The following is a 16,098-nucleotide window of genomic DNA, read 5'->3' on the forward strand; positions in this document are numbered from 1 at the left end:
AAAACAGTTCGAGTTGAGACCCGCTTCCAAACTGTCCAATCTATCTCGACTGTATGCCCCCAACTGCTTCTATCATCACTCGCACATTTTTCTGACAGATGAACATGTCAAACTGATGGAAGTGGAGCTTTGACACATGAGTCACACTGAGGCTTTTTTTTTCCCATACTCTGGTTCTAAATTGTGCTCAGACAAATAATTTAAAATTTTATGCTTATGCCGATCCCTACAGAAAACTAGTTAAATGCTTTTAAGTCAGCTTTCAGTATATACACGTTGGTCTTTCTACTGAGAGGTCTGACATCATTACCAATGTGCAGGCCCTTTAACACAATGAGAAGTACAGAGTATAATTTTTAGGGGGCAATTTTCATATCATGAGCCGTATGCTTTACAAAGAAAAGCCACAGCAGAAATCTTTATCCAGTTCTAGGAAATGAGAATTATAAAGCAATGCACCTTTGTGAGTCAAAGGTCAGAGAAAATGTCATGAAGCTGTAGCTCTCAGATGGTAAGCAGAGTATCTTTTTCCTGCGTGTTTTGCAAAATGTAAAAATGATGGTTGATACGGCTGAAGAAAAGTCATGAAGGGTCATTTTAAGCGCCAAGATATTTCATGTCTTATTTAAAGTGGCTATCAACTGATGGTGGCTCAGCCTCTCTGGCGTTAAAGTGAATATTGATGAAACAATATCATTTTCAGAGCCTTGTGCTTCTCACTTGGCTTCTTCTCTCTGCACTACAAACACTTATGAGTCACCTAGTGATCAAGTCCGACTTCATACAGAGAAAGTCTTTTAGCTTTTATATTTAACCCATCCATTCTTCAGTCACGAAATTCTTTAGATTTCCTAACAGCTTTTTTTTTTTCTTCTTCCCCCGTTGCTTTTAGCAGCTCTGTGCTTCAACAGCAAGTTCCCAGCAGTACTATTTAAAGTCAGGTAGAGCGAGGAAGCTTTCAAAATAACAGGTCTGACAGCACTTGAATTAGAGCTGGGAGCCCGTGGACGACCGAAGGCTGTATCATCTCTTTAGGATGAAAAGTATTCAAAAGACTTAATCCCTGAGAGTTTTCAGAAAGGAGGAAAAAAAAAAAAACGAGTTACTGGAAAGCACTTCAAACATCCAAACTTGAAAAATAAAACTTGTTTTAACTGATTGTGCTTCATCACAAACACGGGCTGCTATGGGAGACATACACGGATGAATATCCACTGTAGCAGTGCAGCCAATGTGATCCGTCTATAATTATGAACAAAAAAAACCCTTGTGGGTTCTTATTTTTATTACATCACTAAATGAATCATGCTCTATCACATTTATAATACTTTGCAAAGTCATGGCAACTAAATCCATTCAACCTTTCAACCAGTTTAGTTCTACAAACCAGGTTTAATGTAATCACTATAATCATTCAAGTGTAAATAGATTTTAAGTGGTGTTCGTGTTGTGTCCTCTGCTGTTCATGATTTGTACTGATTATGATCATTATCCTCATGATTAGTATTATTACATTAGCATTCAAAAAAATCATCACAAATATTCATAAGCTGTCATGTTGTTGCTGGGGCTTAAAGGTGTTAAAACTTTCCACTGGATTTACGTTATTCATTTCGGAAAGCCTTCACCGTGAAACTCAGTCGACAGGCAGTAGGCTGCTGACACTGCAGATAGCGTCACTGCCTGGTTAGAGTTCCTTGTTGCTGACAGCGTGTCCAACGCTGTGTGAAAGCCTGCTGTGATGGGGAGGGACGCTACTGATGGAAACATGGACGCTAGTTTGGCTCGAGCTGATCTTCTGTGTTCAGAGGATATGAAGCAGACAGCACGGCGAACAGCATAGCATTAAAACAGCTTTGTGAAGACTTCGGTGTGCAGCGGTGGTTCTCATCTGTGTGGCGCCGAGGCCCAGGATATTGCAGGGCTTTGTTCCAACCAATCACTTGAGCAGCAGGTTTCACTGATTAGATCTTCCCCTTCATCTGAAACTGTAAAATCAAGCAGTGGCGTGTTTGATTGGAACAAAAGCTTACAAACTGCAAGATATGATAAAATGGCCAAGAAAACGTGACAGAATAAAAACAGCAAGGTGTGCAGACAAGTGTTGAGGGAGGAAAAAAGTGGCATAGAAGAGGACATAACATGGAGCAAAGACAACAGTCTAACATAATTATCGGTTTAATAACATTAAAAAAAAGTTATGGGGTTATTAAGAAATGCACATGACCAATGATCTCAGTTTTGAATTTACTTTGGACATGTCATAATTTTTTTTTTCATGAAGTTTTGCAGTGATAAATGTTTACCTACAGGTAGATATCAGCTGTGGGGCTGTAAAAATGTCTAGTGTTCTTTTCATGGTGTATATCTGAAAGTTTAAGTTACTTTAAACAAGAATTTGTTGGAGGACCACACTGAGATCTAACATGGACGATCCTAAGACCTCATCACTCGATGGCTTAGATACAGACATCAGATGAGGACCAGCAGTAAGTGACTGTGCGAGAAGTTTTAATGGTCTATTGTTGGTCACATACCTCTCTGCTTATCTTGCAGATCAGCAGGTATCTGTAGTTATTAGTCTGTTTACTTGCACAAAATTTAAATAGCCTCTATGCCAACTGTGGTTCGCACCAACACAACATTACTATTGAGGTGGAACAGGAAAGGTTGCCTGATTATTTCTGCGTATTAAAAAGCTGATAAGCATCACAAATTGCTCTATTATGTCTGACATTAATGATTCAATCTAGATACTTAGCTGGTTGAAAAACACACTACACTAGTGGGATGAAGAACACAAGAATAAAGGGAGCTGTGGGTGTCACTTTGCAAAAAATTACCAAAATGCATTAAAATTTCTCATTCTGGAATACAAGTGCTCTAAGCAATAAACCTCAGCATAGCATCAACCTCAGAATCACATCACACCTCCTACAGTTGCACACAGTGAGTCACTATCTTTATTTTCACACATGTACAAAATTAGGAAAATTAGGTTGTGATAATTTCCACATGTGGGACATACTACAAAAAAGGCTCTGTGTGGTTTAGATGAGGACACTGTTACAATAGAGTTTAAAGGAAGAAAAACATGTGACGCCCACTCACTAGTGGTGAATGTGCAGAACAATTAGATGCTCTGTTAAAACATCGAGACAGCCTGATATTACACTGACTTTGTAGCAGGGAGCTGGCAGGTTAAACACTGGCTCAGTGTTCAGTCTCGCTGTGTTACCTGCACCTCCGCTGGTTGAGCCCTAGAAAAATTCATGGCTGCAGTGCTTATGTGGAAATGGCTCAAGATACCCAACTGCCAATTGAAGAAATAAGCACAAAATGTCACCAGTGCGAAATAAACATGAAAACAGAGCCCTAAAAATCTCAAGACTGGAGAATATCCAGACTGATTCAGACTGAAGACAGTCTGAATTTCTCCAAAACAATTTGTCTGTACCCTACAGGTGAAATAACTGTACCTTGTCTGCAGCTTTGCCACAAAATAATGGTTTTAGGACTCAATAGGTGAATCATATCTGAGTGGAGATGTTTCGCAGCGGAAATGCTTAACTCACTTTTCAGCCCACTCGAATTTCAAGACTCTCTGTTCCTGCTGGAGTATTTAAAGGTCATACATTAATTAATGAACCTTTACAGTGAGTCACGAAGCAACGAGTACAGAGGAAAGAATATAAAGCAGAGAAAATATAGTAATAATAAATAGATACTGGAATTGTGAGTCAAAACCAGAGTAAAGAGAAAAATGGGGATGTACCTGACCTGCCAGAACATTAAAAGCCATCTTTCTCTTGAGCTGCCAAAACAGCTATGACCCTTTCAGGACCTCTGTGGGTGTCATGCACTATCTGGTACCATGGTACTTGCACCAGATCTTTTGGGTCCTGTGAATGTGGGAAATGGGACTGGCTAATGTCAGATGATTAGATGTTTTTACAGTTTAGTGAGGTGCTGCTGGGGAGGCTAATATCTGTGAGTAGTACGAGTCAAAGTTACATGAATGCCAGGAGCCGATGTTTTCCCAGCAGAACACTGCACTGTTATGAAACCATCAATGTTATTCACCTCATCTGCTCTTAACCATGCCACAAACAGCCATAGTATTAAAACATGTGGCTTTAATGGGTTACCAGGGTGATATATATATATATATAAAGTATCAAAAACGTAAATGTAATTATTGTGCTAACAGAGAGACAAGTGAAAAATGCATGTTGCAATTAAACACTAAACATATCTGACAAAATACGTTATCCTGTAAGTGAGTTTAAAAATATTGTAACAGTAACAAACTTACTTGTAACTTTAATAAATTATATAAAATGAAAGATTCAGATACAAAAATATTTAATGGAGATTTTAAAAATTCCATCCACCTGTTAAACAGCTGCTTCTTTCTTTGCATTAAAAAAAACTTGAATGCTTCCTTTAGTTTCTTGTTTTTCTTAAATAGTCACATATTTTAGAGGGAGGCTATACACTAAGCACAGCCACCACAAAGTAAGACAGAAAAAAGGAAAGTCGGCACAAAAGGAAACAATTGTCTTGTTATAGTAAGCAAATATTTTCACTTGGCAAGGCAATGTAAGGTGACTCATTTATTAACGGTAAAACAGCTGAAAGTTGCCACTTTAAAAGGGTCAAGGCTACAGAAGACAACTACTACCACCACGCTGTGTTCTATATGTTAATTATCTTTCTAATTAAAACTCGTCAAAAATAGTAGAACTTTAGCTGCATCAAACCATAGCTGCTGAGCAGAGCAGCTACCTTGATTAACAACGTATACAAAAGCTATTCATGCACAGAAAACAGCACACCAAAACCAAACCTCTGTTCAACATTCCCACCACACTATCCAATAGTTCAGTCACTGGAGCCAAGTGGATACTTTGTGATATTTTCTTGAGAAAGCCAAGATCATGTTTCCCATTTTATTTTACTTTTCAATTTCATATTAATGAAGATATGACATGAATCGTCCAGTTTTGCTCCCAAAAATTCCTGGATCCAGATCGTGAATCACTCCAAAATCCACCTGCAAACTTTTAAGTAATTTCGCTAACAAGTACACAGAGACACTGAATTAATCACATATACCCCTTGGTGGGCATAAAAATAAAGTTAATATGTGGCTTGCTTTAGACGATAACGATATGATCGGCCCTTGAAACGGTGCAAGGCAGATTTTCTCACAAGATTGTTTCTAGTAATAACTGCATAATTAAAAGTTCTTTATTTGGTCCACGAGTGCACTTCAATGAAGGTAAAGAAGCAGTAACTCGGGCCACTAGATTCACTGTAGAGTATTGTAAGTCCCTGATATGAGGTATGAAGTGCAGCATAATGTGGAGACATAACAAAGTGGAGAGACCAAAGCAACAAACACTCGCTTTGAGTCTCGCAGATCCTCTGACACTGCAGAAATAATTGGCACATTGTGAAGGGCAGATATTTATGCCAGTTTAGCGGCAGACTGTCAGAGATGGATGGCGCTCTGCCTGCTGGTGACAGCTTCTGTTAAAGAGAGCTCAGAATAGTGACTGCTCAGGTTTTCCCAAACAACAAAGTGCTTGGATAAATCTGAGAGAAAAACAATTCAGTGCTGCGCCTGTGAAGAGAAGGTTTTGACCTCCAAGCTCCTCTGGTGGATTCATCTAAAAAAGATCACTCATGCCTTGCTCATCAAATCATGTTTTTCAATTCATCTCCTGCTACCGTATTCAGCCCTTTGACAACTGCCTTAGTTAGTTATTCAGCTCTCCTCTCTCTTTTATTGAAGTGTTTGAATGAGAAGCCCAAGGCGGGTCATAAACAATGATTCCACAGAAAGAGATCATTACTTTCCACAAAAGTAATGTGGAAGGTTTCTAAAACATTTCCAAGTGTAATCTCAACGTGTCATTTAAATCTCTGTCTGTTTCAGATCAATGCTGGTAGATCAAGGGTAGTCTGCTGCCACAACATGCCCACAAGCATCTCATCCTGTGTAGGATCAGAGTATTGAGCTTTTGCTTGAAAGCGTCCTTGATTCTGGCACTTGAGGCAAATGTCGTCTGTTTTAATAATGTGCATATGTTGTCCCTGAGCATAAACACAATTAAGTCAGTACTTATGAGCATCGAAAAGTTAGAAAACCAGAAGTACTACAATTATATGTGAAAAAGTATTTTTATTTAGGGGTGTTTAAGTATTGTATGTAAATGATTCACAGTGTTTGCAGTTGGTTGTCCAATTTTTGATTAGTGAAAAATATGAATTATTACACACATATAGCAGGTGTTCCAAAACTTTTAATGCACATCTTCAGCTAACACAGCCCAGCTGTTATTAAATTCAGAGCCTAAAAATATGCTTTAAAAGGGTGAAAGGCTCATCTTACTTTATTGTTTCATTTACAAAAAAAAATAAATAAATCTGCAATCACATAATTCTATAAGTCACAAAACAGAGACTTTAAATTAACAACACAGTGGGAAATTTGGATATTCCCAAAGTCCACACATGAATAAATAGCCCCACTACACAATGTGACAGTTGGCGTTGCAGGATCTCCATTTGTTTAGCACTTTTCAAGTGAAATCATCCTTCCAAGCTAGCAGTACAAGCTAATGGATGAGCTCTTTTTAGTAACGATGAAACATGAGCGAGTAGTTTCTGAAGTCTGACTTGCATTCTTAAGGATATCCTCTCCAAAATCATCAGGGCAGAAGTAAATCTCCATCAGTAGGATCAGTGTCCTTACTCAGAGCAGTTAACTGTATCACTGCAGAAACACTAAGTTACTATGAACTGGATAATTAACTTGTTTCTGCAATGCGATCTTCCATTACCAAACAAATATGACTGAATGTCCTGCTCAAGACAGCACAAACTGATCTGGATCCAGAGACACCATTTATACACGGTATGGAGGGAATTTTCTATCTTGGCTTTGGCTTCCAGTATACTGTTTCATGCTTGTGTAGAATCACCGGTGAAGTTTTCCTCCCCATATCAAGAAGGCACTCAAAGTTCTTAACACTGCCTTCGGGTCTGGAATGTCTTCACCACGAAGCGGTCAGTGAATCTGTCTCTTACCTGCCAATGTCATTCTCTTTGTACAGTGAACTCTGATAACAGAGCATTTAAAAGAGCCACCAATGAGTACATTTTATTAGAAATGACCATACTTCAAAGGTTATAGTTGTAATTCATTTGATAAATACATCAAAAAATGAAACACAAACTACTTGCTTTTACTGTATTCAGACTACTTGTGCTTACTGACGTGTATGTCACCTCTGAAAACATATAATAAAGTCTACTTAAAATGAGAATAATTTGTGGCCTTTAAGAAATCCTCATCCTCGGTCTGTAAAAAAGTTGAGTTGTAAGTTTACTTTGTATATTTATGGATAGGCATTATTTTAAATGGCTTTAGGGAATTGAGAATGACTAAACCTGTATGCAAATTTAAATCACAGTAAGAATTAGGATTGGTTTTGTACAGAATACTTCTTCAGTAGTTATAAAATTTCCCTTTATATTTGTCCCCATAGTGTCTCCCTGAAACTATCTTATGAAACCAGATGCTGTTTTTTGGATAGGTAATAACTGCCAATGACTTTAGAGAGCCTCTCTGGCCCAACATGATATCACATGGAGCTAATCTAGATTCACACTCCAAATGTACTACAGCATGTGGGTTTAAATGAGGAAAAAACTGAAAAGACTGTGATTTATGTGGCATAAGTGGGTGGCACAGATGGTCATTAATCATAACTTTATCTAAACAGTCTAAAATTACTTATTATTACAAACAGCTGCTGCAATTGAAAAGTAGTGAAAAGTTTGTGGCAGGTTTTTTTTGCTAATAGAGAGACTGGCAGGCTGCTGATGAAGATCAAGGTGGAGAATAAGCTCAGACTCAGAAGACAATGTGACAGACCAAAAGATCTTTGAGACAAAAAGATAAAAGGGGTGAACAGGTAAAGTCTAACCAACTTGTCTAATTGCCAGTGTCTCTGCTGGCTGGAAATGAAGGGGAAAGAATCAAACTGTGTTGCCTAAGGTGGAAAGTTCCATGCTTAAGAAGAAAAGGGTGACCATGCTCTTGTAAAACGGAGACAGAGATTAAATACTGGATGGCTGAGAAGGACACCGTCAAATGAAAAATTTAAAGTTTCCACCAAACTCTACATGGAGAAACTAAGCAGACCCTTGCTGCTTCTATAGGAATTAAGAGACTGATGCTGCTACTGATTTACTGATCATCAGTAACTGTGACCACCTTTATAAAACTACAAGTTTTGGTACTTTGTTGGACTGGAGCATTCAGTTGTGTTTTAAAGGTCAGAGGAAGCAATCCTTAAAAAAATAGGCATTTTAAATTTAAAGTTAATGACAAAACAATTAGAAAAAGATTCTTCTCTGTAAAAAGAAAGTGGCAGGTTGGAAAAGTAGCATCTGAACAAACTCATAATTTCTGAAACAATGTCCTTTAGACGGACAAGACCAAAGTAGAGATATCCGGCCACACACCAACACCATAGCAACACTTCATATCAACTGTCAACATGGTTGTGGTGGAAGTATGATGATTTGAGCCAAAGGACCCTGCAGACGTGAACTAGTCTGCATACCAAAGTATTCTGTTATTCAAAAGGGATACCCGTCTGTCTGACAAAACAGGAACTATTTTCTGGGAACTATTTCTGACAGCTGTCAAGCAGTCCCTTAGCTGCATCAATTAATAATAGAGAATTAATAGTGTATCAAAGTACTATATGCTTACATTCTAATCTAATAGCTACACAAATGTAAAATAGTATCAACCTGTATGGGTTAATAGACAAATATATGCTAAATAACTTCAACCTGAAGCCTGTCAACTGAGCACGTAAGCATGAAGTGGGACTGAGAACTGCACACGTACCGCCGTTTACACACACATTAGAAGTAAAATAGACAACCCTGCATGCTCCAAGCATGAATCCTGGGATTATCTGTTTGCACTAATCATTATAAAGCCGCGGTAAATCAATGATGATATTTTTTAAATAACAGCTGCTTGACAAACATTTCAATATTTACTCAGACAATTTCTCAGGTAAAACCAGGTGCAGTGTACAACGACACTAGCTAAACCTGATTAAATTTGTTGTGTTAAAGTACAAGTACATTGTAGATTACAATACACATGAGCATCTTAGACTCCTCGGTGTCTGTGTTCTGGCCTTAAACACTGATGTATTGACAACAGCTGGTAGCTTTCCTCTGAAATATCACCCGTGGCAGCCTCTGATTGGAGAGCCCAATAGGAATATCTGTCCATCTGCAGAGGCTAATCAAATACCAAGATAATGCAAATGACAACAGGGGGTCAAAACTCAAACCTGCAACCCCCTCACAGATTTAATGAGTTTTGTGTTTGTCTCACCTTTTTACACAGCTGCACAGACACAAGCAAGTCTGAACTTATACTAGTCAGCCTTTCTCCTCTATGCTCAGATATTAAATTATCTGAACACAGGGACGAATTCATTTATTATTTCTTAACAGGCTGCACGTGAAACATTAAATATAATAGTTTTTTTTCTGTTTTACGTGCATATATCTTACATTTGTTGTATCAGTGTATTCTCTTTTCTTGAGTTAGTTAATTTCAGTATGCGGCTGTTTTAAAAACACATTTTAAATCTGTTTAATTAGTCAACACCTTACACGCCTTTTCCCTCAAGCCAGGAAAACCTTTAGATGGAGTGGAAACAGCTTAATAGTTTACTTTGTTTTCCACAAACACACAGTTGTCAGCTGTAAAGCACCGTGTGATGGATCTGCGTTAAAAGCACTTTAGGAATAAATCTGACTTGACATGACCTCGTGTGACCATTAAACTAATTACACTTGTAAAGCTAAAGAATCCAATACCTCTTTGTCTTTCCCTTATACCAGACTACTTGTGTTTTCTCTGTGAAGAAGACAGCGTTTTATCTACAGTGTAAATTGATGAATGATGTCTGGTTTTGATTGGTCTGCTGTATTAAGTTATGAATGGAGGAATTACCAAGATCATAGTTTATTATTGTTTCATGCATAATTCTCATGATCAGCGCGTATATATTGTCCAGTTTGCACATGCCTGTATTGTTAACCTCTTGGATCTATCCCTGAATAATGCATGAAGGTTAGTTTCCATAATTGTCACTTTTCACACAGAAGGAAATTATCAGCTTCAGATGTATTTCCACTAGTATGCAATTTAGGCGAGGGAGCTCTCTTTATAGTTTCCATATGAAGCAACAAAGAGCATCTCCTTGCTACCAGTAAATCTACCGGACTATTAACTCCACTATTCTTACACTATTCTTACACTATTCTTTTGACTGTCAGATTTAAAATTGATTCATATCTGATCCTGCTGCATAAGACAGTTGCCCACTGTGCCCACTGGTCAGGTAAGGAAAAAAAAAAAGATGTGTCCTATCGCGATGTTTGTCCCTATGCAAAAAGAACCATCAAAAGCTGTTGTTGCTAAGAAAGCTGAGGTGATGTTTTAGTGTCGAACAGTCTGTATTTAATTATTTTTATTTAATGTTTTTTATATTAATTGAGTTGATTTAATTTTTTTGCAAAGATTTGTTGGCTTGACAACCTCAGCACGACTAACAAAAAAGCGGCTGGAATAAACTGTTAAACCATTAGTCATGTGAATGTGCCAGCGTTCATCACATTAGGGCCACTCAGAGAGCTTGCTGGTATTTTTATATTTGACATCATTTGTCCCCACAGTAGTGTTCTCACAGATATTAAGGTAAAACTACTACACACACACACACTTTTAAATAAGAACTGGTGGATTTTTAGGGTTTTTACAGCTCATTGCAGCTTTTATAATGATGATATTTAACCTTTGTTTCATAAGCATTGTTGCTTAACAATTTATGGTGTGCTGACTACAATGTAAATACAACCAATAAAGTCTATCCCATAAAACTAACTTGGCCATAAATGTAAAATAACTTAAACAAAAGGTACAAATGATATTAAAGGGGAGTTATATCAGAGTTGACGCCAATTAGACACATTTTTCAGCTTCTGAAATATCAACTCTTTGATATCCAAGATTTCAAAGCAACATTAGACAACTTTCACATCTCTGCAGACACTAAATCACCTGTGATCAAAACTGGAGCTACAACTGTCCAAAAGAGAAAAAAAAAGAAGCACAAAGATAATAATTTAATATAGTATGGCAATCAGTCTGGAAAATAATGGCTGCATATACTCCATAAAGCACACCATGGTGACAAAGGGAAGAGAAGCTATCAAGATGAATTTAACTAACAGGATTATGATAGGCTGTTAAAGACAAAAGGGTTGAAAAAAATCCAGTTTTACAGGTGATCTTTGAAGTTTTTGTAAGATAGTTACTTTATTTTAATGATCCTATAGTTTGCATGCATGAGGGATTTTTCTGACTTGACATGTTTCAACTGTTCTAATTACATCTGTAAGGCTGAATACCTACTATCAAGTGTTTTCTATACATTCAAAGTAATTCTGTCTTACAGTGTACATTTGTAGAATTGCCACCCCAGGATTGTATGCCTCTGTCAACTGAAGGCAAAGTTTACATCCTACCATTCCTGCGTTTTGGTGTTGAATAATAGCAAGAAAAGTATTTTTTCAGAAGTTCCTGAGAGATCACATTCAGAAGAACAGAAAGGACTTACAGTAAGCTCAGTCTTTAAACTTGAAAATCAACTCAGTTCATCCTTCAGTTGCAAGTTTCTCAATATCCGGCCTGCAGGCATGTGACAACACTTTGTAACTTCCCATATGGAAAAGATATATATAAATCTTATAAAGTTTGTATCTGTCTTGTGTGAAACTTGTATGAAAAGCATACAAGAATGAAAACAGATATAAGATCCCTTGAAAAATTATATAATGAAACTTGTATGTTTTGGATACTTACTAAAACAATATATGAAAGTAATGAGAAAGTGGCCACTTTCATGAGTAAATCATATAAGTTTTTACTATTTCTTTTCCATATGAGTTGTAACAAGACCAAGACAAAAAGCACAAGGAACAAGTAGATCCATAGGTTCAAGTTCCATTTTTTTTCTTGCAGTCTGTGGTGTCAATAAAATAATATTTGCAGGACAATGGGATGGATGGATAATTGCCAATGAGGGAAAATGCTACCTGCTGCCATACTGGATGCTAGTGCAAAGGAATAAAAACCTATTAAAACAAATGAATGACTCCCTCCATTGTAATGGCTGTATAGACCCTACATAATAGGCGGACATAAAACAAGAGGTTACTCTGAAGCCTCAGCTTGGCGTTTTCCCCATTTCCATCATTTTGTTTTCATACCAGACATGACAAGCAGGGAGTAGACCTGCCTGAGAATTCGAGAGATTTGCAGCACTTAGAATGCCATAATAGGACCATGACTGACAAAATAAGCATCATGTTAGATTTAATAACACTTGTAAATAGCCACCGAGCCCATAAACCTATTAGGAAAGTGTTTCCTGACGTCAGAATAGAAAAGGTAACAAATAGCTGAGTTCCAGCAAAACTTTACAGGTAAAAGCCACCAGTCTAAACTAGACAAGTTTTACAAACAGAAAGAGCATCTTCTTTTTAATATATTTAAAATAAAAAAAAAATCTTCTCTAGTTGTAAAAACAGGTTTGGTTATATAGAAGTGACACTTAGCAAAGATGCAGGTTTAAGGCTATTCTTTGTGGTCTTTGACTAAATAAATAGACCATTAATATGCTGAAATCACTGATATCAATAGAATGACATTTGTGTATTTGCCACACCTTAAGTGCCAATGAAAATTGACAATCATGCATTTTAAAGTTCCCTTGTGAATTTTAATTGGGTGTCCCCTTATGTGTGAAATGGATGTGTATTTGTTTTAGAAATAGAGGTTTGTGTTTGTGGAATGAAGGCTTTGTGAGCTGACACCTCACATTAGCCTCAGGCTCATAGAGGCAGCCAGTTCAGGAAAAATAGACAGTCAGCTTCTATTTGCTCACTTAACTGGTATCTAAATAAAGGGGACAATCTCATGGGAAAAGCAGAACAGGTCAAGAATGCAGTCTTCAGATATCCAAGACAGACAACAGCATGTTTAGTAAAGTCTGTCTTTTCCTGTCTTTCTCTTTCGTAATGTAGTAGTGCAACCTTGTCTGCCTGTCAGCTGACATCCCTTTGAACTCACTCCAAAAGGGTCTGCTATATCTAACTCATAGCACCATTTTGCCCGCGGTAGAGCTTCAAAGGCTTCAAAGCATAGGAGTGACTTCTGACCTCACCAAGTATGATCCTCTGATGCGTGACAGGCGGGGCGGAGGAAGTGTCGTACTGTAGGGATCGCATCTAAACGCACCGGGTCTGGCAGGTGACGGTGTGGGACAGTTTGTGCGTGATGTGTGACCGGATTGCAAAGTTGAAGCGTGTGTTGTTTGGGAACTCTAATTACCCACAGGAAAATACAACACACTAACAACTGGTCATAGACCCCAAAGACAGATTTTGACATTTCTAAGAAGGTCAACGTTAATTAGAGTGTGTGATTCCATTCACGAAGAGGAATTAGAAGAGTTTGTTTAGACTGCAAAAGCTTCCAAATACGAATACGATGATTATCAGTGTCCTCAAGTTACATGCTGACAGTTGACAGTTACCTTATCAATTAATAAAGGTATTAAAACAAAAAACCTGGTGATGTGGATAATGGTTTTAGATGTTTTCCCCTCATCAAATTTCAGGATCAAAAATTATGTTTTACATTTACATAATTGCAAATGTAATGTATTTGGTTTACGTAGTGTTTTATAGAACAAAGATTTATTTTAAGATTTTCCCTTATGCTTGTGATTATAGAATAAACAGCAACTAATTTATTCATAAATACATTACAGCTGCACTTATTACTTTCATAACCGATTAATCTACCATTTCTTCTAAGATTAATCAACTATTTATTATGCAAATGTCTCAAAATGATGAAAAATTACTACACCCGAGGTGAAATTTATCTCTTCAGAAAAAAGTGCAAGTAGAAAAGGCATGTTTGTCACTTCTGGAACTAATAATTAATCAGTTAATTAAATTATTCTTGTCAGCACTAATAGAAATTATGATTGGTTTGAACCCTAGTGTATCAAGGCAGACGCAGATGCAATATGAGGAACAAAAATGGCATGATAGTGGATGAAAGGGTAAAAGAACAACTCTCCCTGCTTTCAAGCCAAGAGACAGAGAGTAAAGATAGTATCACCATTACTCCTCTTCCTTCATCGCAGCATCACAGGATATAAACTATTAAGAGCTGACAGGATAAATTATTAAGGGCTCCATTTGCATGGCTCCATTTTCCCCCTGAATAAAAAAGAAAAAGAAAAAAGCAGACACTGACATCATGACTTATACATACAAGTTTTGCGCGCAGAGTCCTCAACAAAGAGCGAAGAGATGTCCTCGTCCACGCCGGCCTCATTTTTGGCGATGCAGGTATAGGCGCCGGTGTCCTCAAAGTGTACGTTGCTGATGTGAACCTCGCTTCCATTAGCTGCGAGGGACAACAGAACAGGAGGGAAAGACAAAAATAAAAAGACAATTTTCCTTCAGGAAAGAGATAAAAGGTGACTTCAATGTTACCATCCTCTGCTACCATTATATAACAGTTATGTGTTTGGAAGAAGGGTGAAAGGTTTGTTTCGGGGAGATTTCAAAAAGGTGGGAGTTCAAAGTTAGAATGTGGCACATGCTGTGTTTCTGTGAGATCTGGGACAGTTTTCCGCTCTGTAGTTTTTGAAAGCAACTTGAGGGGAAAAGCAATCTTCACTATTTATTCTGAGAATCAAGTGACACTTGATAACTTTACTTCTGAGCGTTCGATATAGAATTTGGACAAAAGACTTTGACGTTGTGCATCTTTTGGTGACATCAATCTAACAATGCCTCCGGTTCAAACAAACAGCTTTACAGTAAAATTAGTCACAAGAACCAACCAAGCAGCCACTGAACTAACAGGACAAATGTGTGAGAATATCAGAAAAACATGTGATCATCTATGTCACCCAGTCCTCTTTGATACATGAAGTGATGGCAACCATGGTCAGATATTAGCATAAAAAGTGTGAGAGTGGTGGTAAAAACAATTACAGAAAAAGTAAATACACAGGTGCACTTGCAGTAAACTCATTACTCCTGTTTACCTTGCAGAGTGAGCTGTTTGGACAGCTTGGTTGTGATGTCCATGCCATTCTTGAGCCAGGACAGCTGGGGGCTGGGGATGCCCTCTGCATGGCAGCGGAGGCTGGCAGTGACACCCGGCTCCCTGGCTTGGCTCTCTGGATAAACTCGGATGACAGGAGGAACTGAAAGATGGTGTAAGAGAAAAGAGATAGACAGCATACAGAAATGAATTAATGCTTCTGCATCCCTTACTGCTGTTTACATTAGAATCAGTTGAGGAGCTGAATAACCTTATTGAACAAGACGTTTTCAAGAAGACAACAAGTTCTGAACTTATGGCTCAGAATTAGCATAAACTATCAATAGGATTGAGTGCATTTGCAGCATTACCGAATGCCTTTAGATAAGGTTAATGTGCTCCACAAAGCCAAACAAATCAGATAAATAAGGGAGGGAACCTCTGTTCACTTGGTAGCTATTGATTTTCTGTAACCTCCTTTCAGGAAGGAGATGAGGGGATAAAAGAAGAGAAAACAAAATGTGTACAGAAATAAAAAAAAATAAATAAAAAAAGGTAAAAGCTAAATGTCGCTCTCTTCTGCAAACTGTTCCAAAAGCTGACTTGGCACATTTCTGCACACAGTGCTACTGTCATGCTGCCGTTTCACTTGTTTACCCTACCCTGAAGCAAAGACAAACAAAAATATCTCTCCGACATATTGTACTTCCAAGAACCATAAATTAACATAAATCTATAAAACACACAAATATATTAATAATATGCATTTATGCATTGGCTGAGAATTATGTCACAAATTTTGCTCTACACCCGGGGGCCAACTTGTTAGAGCCCTGCTCCACAAAACA

The 16,098-nt window shown here is 37.7% G+C and overlaps 1 protein-coding gene across 2 annotated transcripts in view; it reads right to left on the reverse strand.

The window, feature by feature from the left end:
- The window catches only part of fstl5 (follistatin-like 5), a 203,683-nt gene that overhangs the window by 26,088 nt on the left and 161,497 nt on the right, over positions 1-16,098 (reverse strand). For both annotated transcript variants that reach the window (XM_085284620.1, XM_085284630.1), the window contains 2 exons: positions 15,252-15,413; positions 14,468-14,602 (listed from right to left, as the gene is read on the reverse strand). In XM_085284620.1, coding sequence (XP_085140746.1) covers positions 14,468-14,602; positions 15,252-15,413 — 297 coding nt within the window. The remainder of the gene's footprint in view (positions 1-14,467; positions 14,603-15,251; positions 15,414-16,098) is intronic.

This window comes from Mchenga conophoros, linkage group LG2 (genome assembly GCF_057382185.1).
Source record: "Mchenga conophoros isolate Kocher_MC1m ecotype Shallow Benthic linkage group LG2, M_conophoros_male_GT1.1, whole genome shotgun sequence".
NCBI classification, from domain to species: domain Eukaryota; kingdom Metazoa; phylum Chordata; class Actinopteri; order Cichliformes; family Cichlidae; genus Mchenga; species Mchenga conophoros.